The 11,509-nt window shown below is 47.4% G+C and overlaps 1 protein-coding gene across 16 annotated transcripts in view; it reads right to left on the bottom strand.

Annotated features, from left to right (window-relative positions):
• Positions 1–2,420: 2,420 nt before the first annotated feature.
• Positions 2,421–11,509, bottom strand: part of EPB41L1 (erythrocyte membrane protein band 4.1 like 1) — a 55,766-nt gene continuing 46,677 nt past the window's right edge. For 2 of the 16 annotated variants that reach the window (XM_058685479.1, XM_058685477.1), the window contains 2 exons: positions 11,357–11,473; positions 10,230–10,402 (listed from right to left, as the gene is read on the bottom strand). In XM_058685479.1, the coding sequence (XP_058541462.1) occupies positions 10,304–10,402; positions 11,357–11,473 (216 nt within the window). In that variant the 3' untranslated portion in view covers positions 10,230–10,303. Of the gene's footprint in view, positions 5,878–10,204; positions 10,403–11,356; positions 11,474–11,509 lie in introns of those variants that run through there. The other 14 variants (XM_058685488.1, XM_058685486.1, XM_058685481.1 and 11 more) reach the window with 13 other exon arrangements.

Here is an 11,509-nt window from a genome sequence, read left to right as displayed (position 1 = left end):
AGCCATGGGTAACAACTTTCACCAAACTATGCATATCCTGCTCCAGAAACACATCCACCAGCACTGGTCCTTTGGTCTCAGTCATTGTTGCTGAAGCTGGGGTCAAGATTATGACTGCCTAGTAGCCACAATCTGATGCTCAGGAGTGGTCCAGGTCAGCCAGTATCTACCTGAGTATCACCTCTGGCCCATTATCACCCAGTTTCAGCTTCCAACCACACTCGGCCCTAGAGGAGATTGTCAGATTGTCAGAAATCCAGCCCCCAGCGTGAAGAGGAACCAGTCTCAGCCACAGTAGCCACCACATGGATCCCTCCAGCCATAATCGCCCAGTATCCTCAGGCGGTGCAGGCAACGACAGTCTTAGTCTCTGTTGTTTCCCTGGAACGGAGTAGGAAGCGCCAGGCACAAAGTCTCAGCTGGATATGTAACTAGATATACATACAGATGAAGATGTAGATATAGATCAAGTTTAATTAACTATAGTATTAATAAATGGATTCTATTTGGGGGCCTAGCTCTGTGCTGCGTGGTTGTATCAGGGTTCAACCAAAGAGGCAGAACCAATAGGAGATATATATTAAGAGATTGATTGCAAAGAATTGGCTTATATGCTTGTGCGGGCTGGCTAGGTAGTCCAAAATCCATAGGGCAGGCCATTCTTATGTGACTTCTAAGCCTTACATTAACCCTAGTAAGTAGGTATTAGTATTCCCAACTTACAGAAGAGAAAACTGAGGCTCAGAGAGGTTACACAGCTGGAGAGTGGCAGAGCTAGGATGCAAACCAAGGTCTGACTGGCTATTCTTGTCCCTGTACTGCTGCTGCTTAGCTAGCCTGTCATGCTTCCTCAGTGACAGCTGGACATGCCAATCTGTCTCAGTCGAAACTCATCTCTTAGTGGGTTACAGACTAGACTGGGCCTTGAGGTCATGGTTAATCACAGTAAGATGCTACAGGATTAACCAGAGATGGCCTTCATCAGTCACAGTCATGCATGTCAATCTCAGCCTGTTGTGTCAGTTCCATTTCCTGCACGAAGAAGCTCAGCTCCCTCTCTAAGCTTCCTTATTCCCAGTGTTAGGTGCTGAGCTCCACAGTCTGGTCTCAGAGCTCCCCATTCCAGCTGAGCTCACTGTTTTCTCAGACACTCCAGGGCACTGAATTATGGGCATGGAAGCTACAGATGGTGGCCCTGGAATCCCACCTTGTGGGTCACATCTCCATCCAAATCAGGGTTTTCATCTTTGGTACTATTGACATTTCAGACCAGATAATTCTTTGTTGTGGGAGCTGTCCTGTGCATTGTAGGATGTTTAAGAGCATCCCTATTCTCTACCCACTAGATGCCAGTAACCCCCCTCAGTTGTGTCAACCAGAAATGTCTTCAGACATTGCTAAATGTTCCCTGGGGTGGGGGTGGGGGCAAAATGGCACCATGCAAAATGCATCCAATTATTATCAGTGGTTCTCACTTGTAAGATTTTGGGCAATAAAGAAAGGTGGTCTGGGGTGAGTCACCTAGTAGAGTAAAAAGGAAAGTGTGGTACATGCAACTCAGGCAGTCCAAGGAGTGAGTTTAAGTTTTACATAAATTATGGGTTTTTAATTTTATATTTTTGCATTTATTTTTATGAAGACCTCATTTCTTTGGCAAGTGATGCTAGTTTTCCATTTATGAAGTAATATCATTTCCTTTACATACACATTTATAGAGTCAGTTTAAAGAAAGAAGTCGATAATGGGATGGTGGCACATATAGGGATATGGCAACATGTATGGCGGTGGGCAAAGGCTGAAGCTCGGGACTGGTGTATATGTTATCTGCTAGGCTCCCACGGAGAAGGATTATAGGAAGAGATCCCAATGCAGGTGGTCTTCTTTCAAAAGAGGATGGGTCATGCTGTTCCTCCACACACCAAGCCCCTCTTCATCCTGGGGCCCACGTGCTTTTTCCTTCTGCCTAGCATGTTCTCGCCCAAGGTCCTCACCTTACTGGACGTTTCTCTTCATGCAGCTCTTCTGCAGGGGGGCCATAACTGGCCACCTTACTTAAAGTGGTCTCCCTCAGCAACCATCTCCTTCCTCTGTGCATTTCCTTCCCGGTGCTAATCACTCTGGAATTGTCTCTGACTGCTTGACTGTTGTGTTATCTGTTTCCTGCACTCTACTAGCATGAGCGTTCCTGGAGGCCAGGAATGTTGTCTTATTTGCTGTTGTGCCTGCAGAGCTTAACCCAAGACATGGGCCACACTGGAAACGGCAAATGTGTTGAATGAAAGTGTTCAAGGTTGGGATTTCTCCATCCTAGTTTTAGCCCTTCCCACAATGCCAACTTGTACCTGTAGCCAAGGTCAGAGACAGAAAGAGAGAGAGAGAGAGAGGAAGAGAGAGAGAGGGAGAGAGAGATGCCAAGACAGTTTGTGGTTCAGCATCAAACACATTTATTTCACTTTTATTGAGTATACAAGAACAGAGAGCACACGCATACAGCACAGAGCACTGAGGTGGGGGAGCGCGGGACGAGAGGGGAGGGAGGGGTGTGAGTAAAAAGGAACAGGACAGCATCGCAGTTGGTTGGTAAGGTGCTTTTGAAAAAAAAAATTATTTAGAGTGATGTTGCTCATGCAATTGCAGGCCAGTCTTGGAATGTGCTTGCAGGATTCAAAAACTGAAAACAGGTCCTGGCACTTCCTGTACCCTCAGATGGAAAAGATCCCGAGAAAGCAAAATAAGAGAAAATGAAGATCTGTATGACAGCAGACTGGGAAAAGCCCCTGGAGAGCCTCTGGTTTATCCTGCTCATTTGTAAGTGGGGAAACTGAGGCCCAAAAGGGGATGGGGGTGGGATGGGACTAGTCCAATGTCACATGGCTGAGCCAGGATACCCTCCAGGACATTTTCCACTCTGCTACATGGTCTCCTGGGTGGAAAGGCAGCACAGAAACGATGAGAAATGTAAAAAGGAAAAAAAGAAAAGTAGGTTGAAGGCAGACAAGACAAACATCTATATTCCCTATGAAGAGGAGGATGGGGAGGAAACAGTGCCCTAGATTTTAGCTTTGCAGCTCCCCTCCTCCCTGGTGGCACTGCCTGCCTCTCCATGGAAGGAAGGTCACATCATCCATGGGATGGAGATCTCCACAAACCCTGGCCGGCCCACAAGCTAAATCTGGTCACTTCATCCCTGCCCTGAAACCACACATTCAGGGGCTTATAATGAGGTGTAGAACCCAGAACAATATTCTCCCTCCATGGTGTGACCAGTGTGGTCATGACGCCTGGCAGGGGTGCCTGAGCCAAATTCCAGGTGGCCCAGGGAGGGTGGAGCCACTCTGGCTCATGGCCCAGAAAGAATGGGAGCTCTCAAGGTGTGTGTGTGGGGGGGGCGGGTGGCGGTGCGGGGAGGGAAGGTTCTGTGGCTTCTCCACCAGGATGGTAAAAAGAACCTCGTGCGTGGAAAGTGAGCTGTCGCACTCAGGGGAAGTTGGAGCGGGCCACCAGCCTTGCTCCTGGCAGGATGTGGCTGAATCTGCCAGCTGAGCCCCAGGTGCAGGACTCTCCCTGCCTGCTCTCTGTCCCATTTTTGCCCACAGAGACAAACGCTGTTCTGGTTTCCTGTCCTGCCTCAGGTCAGCACCAGCTTAGCAAACTAAGCACATAAGTCACTGGGGTAACTGGTAAGTAAGCCTGGGCCCTCTGGGGGGTATCGCTGGGCAATGGCCAATACTCGGAGAGAATGTGGGAATCTCAGAGGGGCAAGCCATGATTGAAGATGTAAGGCTGGCTCAGAGGACTTCCGGGTCCCTCCCCTCCCCCATATTCTCTCCTTCAGCCCAAGGATACTGCCTGGCACATGTAGGTACTCAATAAATAAAATATTTGTTGAATGAATTTAATGACTGCTTTAGTGGTGGGACTGAGGAGATAAGATGGGACTGAGAAATTAAAGTGTAGTGGGGACACATTTCCTCCAAAGAAGACTCCGTGACTCAGAGAAGCAGCTCATGGCAGGCAAGCCTGGGAAAGACCATGTGTGCCAGAGGTCAATGCCAAGCTTTTGATGGGACTTTCTCCAAGAGCTTCTGTGATCTGGAGGCAATTTGGGGGACTCCGAGGATACAGGCTCAGAGCTCAGATGCTGGCTGAAGGGGAGGTTTCTGAAGCCAGCGTCTTATACATGGATGGAGCCTTTGAGCAACAACACCTTTCACCCTCAGCTTATTCAGGGGCAAGCAAAGCCTTTGGAAATGCAGTTTTGACCTATCAGGGCCTGCCCTGTGTTCATGGTCTCTATGGCTGCTTTGGCCCAGAAGGAAGAGAATGAATGTGGAATGGCAGAGGATACGAGTGAGCTGAGACTCTCCAGACAGCCAAATTAAAGCCACCATCCTCTGCAGCGGCCAGGGGCATCACCTCCCTCTGGATGGGGAGTCAGATGTCACAATGTGGTCAGGGAAAAGACATGTGGCCAAAAAAAAAAAAAAGAGAGAGAAGACTGAAAACTGAAGCAATTTCCCTAGGGAGGTAGCAGAATCCTAACTCTGGACCCCACACCTGAGCATAGACCAGGCCCTGGTGGCTACTGCCCGAGGGGAGAAGGCATCTTGGACTACATCTGTGTTTCTTCCTTCTTGCCAAACCCCTGCCCCTCCATCTGGGGACCCCACCCCTCCCCACCAATCAACCAATTACAAATACCACACACTGTATTACTACACCGAACCGTCAGCTCCTACTGTGAGCAACCCACAGCCAGAGTCCTGGTCTCCTTGGCTGGGCCGGTTCAGGGAGATCTAAGAACCTTGGGATACATCAATCACAGTCGGATAATTATAATTTTAAAATGTCAGCTTCATACTTACCAGCACTGTTTATTTTAATATTTGTTTCCTGTTATATGTAATATACATAACTTAAAAGCACATCCATACACATTTCCTACAAGCTGCACCTTCAATGAGAACCCATAAACATAAAATGTCTACTTCCCCTTCCTGTGGCTGGGTTTTCTGTTCTTGCTTTCTTTTCTTTTTCTTGTTTCAAACCAGAGTCATCTGCAGTGGCCCTTAGCAGGACCAGGAGACAGAGGGAGGTGGGGGGGGGGGGGGGGAGGGCGGGGACGCAGTGGGGGGGAGGGGGAGGAGACAGCCGAGACAGAAATGACCATAAGACGCGTGAGTCAGGGGGAGGGAAGGTGGAAGAAAGGAAGGTGGATTTTGCAGCCCAGTGTCAAGACCCAAAAAATAACAATCCAGTGTTCTTCCTCCTTTCCGAGTGGGGGTTGTGTGGGGGGGGTGGGTTTCTTTCTTTCTCGGCAAATGGTTGACGGTGGCTGTCTTGCTGCTGCGACTTCTCTTGCTTTGCTGCAGAAGTGTTTCCTTTGCATTGGAGTGGGCAACACGCCGCAGGACAAATGGAATGCTTGTCTGCTCAGTGTAACGTGCAGAACCAGGGTCGTGTTGGACTCCTACAATCATTGTGGTCTGGCTTGCTTCTGGCGTTCCATGGGGCTTTGACAGGGGGAGCAAGAGATTATTGTCATAATTTTTTTTTTTTTCCTGAAAAGTCCCACCAATTCTTCAATGTGTCTGCAAAGGAAATGTAGGCGTTCAGATGTTGGTTGTTGCTGTTGGCCGACTGCTCGGCCAGCCCCAGCAGCAGTGCAAGGACGCGGTGTTTCCTGTATATATATCTATATCTATATATATCTATATATATATGCTTTTCCTTTCCCAGTCCCTCTTCGGTGACAGCACGTCACAGCTGGGACTTCGGTGTTGAGTCGGAGAATCCAGAATGAAGGCCCCTTCTTGACGGTTCTCTGGCTTGGGTTGGACCAGAAACGCCAGCATCTCTTCACAGAGGTCAGGATTCCTACAGCCAGAGGGAGGGAGGGAAAGGGACACAGAGGAGGAGGATAAAAAAATATTAGTAACTTTTGGTCACTCATCTTTAGATATGTGGCAAGGGGTTGTTTCAGCTGCCTTTCCTGTATGCCCTTTATTATGGCTCAGGAAGATACAGTGACTTGTCCAAGGCCACACAGCTTGTAAGTGGCAGCTGAGACCTGCACCCACATCTGTCTGACTCCGGAGCCCATGTGTGTTTGCTTGTTTGTTTCTGGGAAGGTGGTATCTTTCTCTTCCGTCTGGAAATCTGTCCAAGTTTCCTTTAACACTAAGAAGCTCAGATCACACGCGATTCACCTTTTCTTCCTACCTTCTCCCATTCTAAGAAACATTTAGTTGCGATTGTAGATGTTCTTTGGTTTTCCTCTCTGGTCTCCATGGGCCTGTGTGTCCTGAGGATTAAACCCCAGGGAGAAGTATTTAAATAAAGAAATTGGAGTCTGGATTCCAACTCAAGTTTGACTCCAAAATTTTGTGGTGAAGGGCGTGGGCTCTGCAATCAGACTGCCTGAGTTCAAATCCCATTCCATGGCCTATGAGCTCTGCAATCTTGGGTGAGTTTCTTAACTTCTTTAGGCCTCAGGTGCTCCCCTGCAAAACGGGTGCTTCCTCATGCAGTTATAGGGAGGATTCGAAACAAGCGTTAGCAAATAGGAAGTGCTGAACAAACACTGACTGTTCTTATTATTTCTATTGTTGTTGCTAACTTAGCCACACTCTATTTTGATCTCCTTGAGGGCAATGGCTGCCTTTTACTTATCTTTGTCTTTCAATGCTCAGCACTGTGCGTGGCACACAGCAACTACCCAAAACCGTTTAACAGGTGGAGTATCATTCCTGCCCTTCGCCACTCATGTATGGTCACGTGCTAATGCAGCCATATAAACAAAATCCTTCGCGGCTTATGTGACATATGGGAAAACTGAGACCCAGAGGGTTCAATGTCTTAGTGAGTTGGTGGCAGAAATGAGACTAGAACACAAGACTCCTGCTTTGAAATAGGTCAATTTTTTTCTCCCATTTAATCAAAATCTTAAAGGTAAGGACGCTGGGTGGAGGCTGCCCTCTTGCTGGCAGTGTTGAGGAGACAGGCCCTGTCTGAAGGAGGTGGGCCAGTAGAAGATGGAGCAGAAGCCTCACATCAGGACTGTGAATTGCAGGGAGAGAAAAGACCCTGTGTGAGACGGGTGTGCTTTCCACACTCACAGCAAGAACTTTAAAGAGGAGGAACAGGAAGGCCAAGAGTCCACTGGAGTCTGAACAAATGTTTCTGGAGGGTTCAGGGAGGGAAGAGAGGCTGAAGACCAGCAAGATGGATGCCTGTGTGGAGATAGGGCCTTGTGCACCAGGCTGCTAGCAAAAGCTTATGGTCTGACTTTCTCGGGGCTCATCAATCCCTGAATGTGGCAAAATATAAGGATGCAGGTTCACACTGCTGAGCACCTTCTGTGTGTGAGACACTGTCCTTGTGTGTCACTGCTATGGACTGAATATTTGTGTGTCCTCCCCCCACCAAAATTCAGATGTTGAAGCCTTACTTTTCAGTGTAAGGATTTGGAAGTGGAGGTCTCTGGGAGGTAATCAGGTCATAAGGGTGGAAACCTCACATGTTATCTTATAAAAAGATGCACACGAGAGATCCTCTCTCCCTCTCTCTCTGCTCTCCACCATGTGAAGGTATATAGAGAAGATAGCCATCTGTAAACCAGGAAAAGCGTTCGCCCCAGGAACTGAAGTGGCCAGCACCTTGACCTTGGGCTTCCCAGCCCCCATAATTGGGAGAAATAAATGTGTATTGTTTTGTTTAAGCCACCCAGTATATGGTATTGTGTTACAGCAGCCTGAACTAAGACACTCACAGATGTTGTTTAATTATTACAGCAGCTCCAATTTATAGATTAACTTCATTTTGTAGATAACGAAACTGAGGGAGGGACACCAGGGAGGTTCCTCTGGAACCACTGCTAGCCAGGAGTTTCTGCCTCCAAAGCCTGGGTATGTTCTTTCTACTCAATTCTGCTAACTACCTGAGGAAATTTTTATTTTTTATAGTGGTAGGCTGCGATTTAAGTCCCACAGCTCAGTGTAAACACGATGTGAGATGTCTTCAAAAGCCCAGACACTTCAGAAGTGGCAGGGACATCTGAACAATGTGATATTATAATTTATTCTTCTCGGTTTATTACATCAGAATCCAAATATACAGCATTTTGTTGGCTTACTTTGAGTTAATAGTAATAATAGTCATAATTAGCTTTTCCTGAGCACTTACTATGTGCCAGGCATGGTGCTAACTAATGTATATGTATGATGTCACTAACCCTATGAGACAGATACCCTGAGAAGGAGGTTAAGGAGGTTAAGACCACAGGGGGCTCTGGAGTCTTACAGACGAAGTTTGACTCTGTAATCATGCCCCATGGCTGTGAGCAGGTCACCTAACATCTGAGAGCCTCCATTTTCTCATTTGTGAGATGAATGAGCAGCTGACAATACTTATATCAGGGGCATAACCTGGTGCCTAGAACAGCACAAGCGCTCCATAAATTTTAGCAACTGTTATTATTGTGCTTATTGTTGCTGACAACTAGATGATGAGGGAACTGCTGAGATAAATAATTTGCTGAAAGTCAAATGGCTAATACCAGGCAGGGCTGAGATCTGAATCCAGGTTTGCAGGATTCCAGATCTTTCCTTGGATACCAAGATGCATCCATCCATCAAACCAATATAGTTCAAACACCTTAAAAAGAGTTTTCAAATTCAGAGAAGACCTCTCCCCCAGAATGAGTCTGACTATATTAGGGGTCAAAGGTGGTTCCTACTTGGCAGTAACTAGTGGTAAAGCATGTGGGCGAAAAGACAAGGGAGAAACTTCTGTCTCCTTCAGAGCAACATGAACAAGGTGACCTTTACAGAAGGATCCAAGAAGGAGAGGTGAGAGAAGGTTTGGGGGGGACAGAGGGAGGGAGAGAGAGGAAGAAAAAGGAGGAGAGAGAGAGGGAGAGAGAGAGGAAGAGAGTGAAAGGAGAGAAAAGCGGGGAGAGAGACAGAAGGAGAGACAGAGAATGGTGGTGCATGGACAATGGCATCAAAGGAAGAACTACAAGAGAGGTGAGGAGGACAAACGAGACCGCCAAGTGGGCAGACATCAAAAGCTCCATAGTGGGGTGGAGGGGGGGCGGGAGGTGGTCAGGACATGGAGGCAGGGACCAGAGCTCTGAGTGGCCCAGGCAAATGGGAAGGCAGGAGCCTGGGGGACCCGCTGGAAAGGCGCCGGGAAAGATGGGAAGGAACAGACAGGGAAAGGAAAAAGTATGAGAAACGCACGACAGATACTCTAGGAAAGCATACAAACCAGCAGAAGACCCTGATGGGAAAGGGCTAGCCCCATCTCTTCATTTTGCAAGTGAGGAAAGTGAGTGCCCACGAGGGGATGGCTGGGATTGGAGCCAGGTCTCCGGATTCCCAGCACAGAATTCTTTGCATTAGGCTGCTCATGGACTTCCTAAAGACCAGGGTATAAATAAAGATTCCCAGGTCCGGTCCAGCCCTTCTAAATCAGACTTTATGGCAACAGTTCTTTTTTTCTTTTCTCTTCTCTTCTCTTTTCTTTTTTAAGCAGGTTCCATGTCCAGCATGGAGCCCAACATGGGGCTTGAAGTCACGACCCTGAGATCAAGACCTGAGCTGAGATCAAGAGTCAGACGCCTTAACTGACTGAGCCACCCAGGTACCGAGACAACAGTTCTCTAGCACCTGTATTCCCCAGGTGACGCTGTCAGCTCAGGACCAGCGTGGCAAGTGTCCTACGCTACCACCCTGAGATGTGGGGGATGCAGAGCAAGAATAATTGGACAACCAAGGGGATAAGAGTGACAATTTGCATGAAAGTCTGAGGAAGGCTGGGAGGTAGGCTCCGCCCATGACCAGCTTACACTTCTAGAGCAGTGCTGTCCAATAGAAATAGAATGAGAGCCCTGAATGGAATTTAAAATTTTCTAGACGATAGTTTCTAAATTTTCTAGATGTTTCTAGTTTCCTAAAATCTTCTAGATAGAAATTTTTTAATTTCTAAATTAAAATTCTAAAATTCTAAATTTTAAATTACCCTAAAAAGAGGAAAAGAAACAGGGGGAATTAATTTTCATAATATATTTTACTTAACCCAATATATCCAAACATTATCATTTGAACAGGTAATCAATATAAACATTATTGAGCTATTCTGCATTTTTTTCTCATTAAATCTTCAAAATCCTATATGCATTTTACCCTTAAAGCACATCTGATTTCAGATTAGCCAATTTCAAGTGCTCACAGCCATGTGTGTTGAATAGTACAAGGAAAACATATCCATCATTGCAGAGAGTTCTGTTGGACAGCACAGTCTAGACCATGGTCTGGCAGCCTTTCAAAGTGGCAGGAAAATGTTTCAGTGCTTTTTCTTCTGGCATGAAGGGGGTGGTGATCCACATTCTTGTATTTCTCTAGAAAACACAGTTTCATTCATCAGGAAAGAGGGTGCTGACATTTCTAGCACCCCCAAAGATTCCCTTGTGACTCCTCCCTGTCAATACCAGAACTGTCAGTCCCAGAACTGACCACTATTCTGATTTTTTATCACTTCTGGACTTCTTGTGAATAGAATCATATTACATACCACTCAACTCAATGTCTGTGAGATTTTGTTTTATGGGTCTGATAACATTCAGTGGATTTCCAGTGGGACCTGAACCCCCCTCCCCCAACCCAATGTAGGCTGATAAAAGCCCTATCTGCTGCAGTGCCCATCTCCTTCCTCTTGTTCAGCAAGGCACTGGTGAAGGTCCGTCCATAAAGAAACAGAAAAGTACATTTCTCTTGTTCAGCAAGGCACTGATGAAGGTCCGCCCATAAGGAAACAGAAAAGTAAATTTCTGGCCCAAGGTGGCCTGAGAAGTCAGGGGTTTGCAATCGAGCAAAACAGATGGGATCGAGGACTCTGGTCATTATATCCCCCTTAGCAACATCCAGTGACCTGTGATGGACGCAGAGACTCAGGGACAAGGCGGCGGTACTGGGCCTGAGGGGACTTTTTCTGGCTTCAAATTTCTAGGTAATGGCCAGTGAGGCTATGCTTGCTTCCAGCTGTCCCACCTCAGTACCTGCCATCAACCCCCATCTCCCTGTTTTTACTGCTTCTGGATTTACTTTTCTGGGTCGGGGGCCTGAAACACCTAAGAAACCAAGGAACCAGCATTCCCCCCCCCCTTGTCCCCCACTGATTTGTGGTATTTGGGGGAGCCACGTCTCTCCTTTGAGCCACAGACCAGGAACATGGGGCATGAAAGCTGTGTTAGGGACCAAGCCACCTGATGGGCTCTCAGATGGAAATGACCCTCAGAAGATCTGGACATTGTTTCCTCCTCCCTCTCATGGCTGCGGAGCCTCAGAAGGCTTACCTGTGGCTTCCTGTCCCTCTCCTCCGGGGACGGGTCTGTTTCTCTGTATACGACAGCTTTGGTTACCAGCATGTCAGGATGCTGCAGTTTGGCCTCCTTGATGGCCAAAGCCAGGGCCTGGGAGAAAAGAGCAACAAAGTGAGGAACCATAGG

Source organism: Neofelis nebulosa, chromosome 9, assembly GCF_028018385.1.
Source record: "Neofelis nebulosa isolate mNeoNeb1 chromosome 9, mNeoNeb1.pri, whole genome shotgun sequence".
NCBI classification, from domain to species: domain Eukaryota; kingdom Metazoa; phylum Chordata; class Mammalia; order Carnivora; family Felidae; genus Neofelis; species Neofelis nebulosa.
Note: the sequence above shows the minus strand (reverse complement) of the source record. Positions and strands in the feature narration are given on the sequence as shown.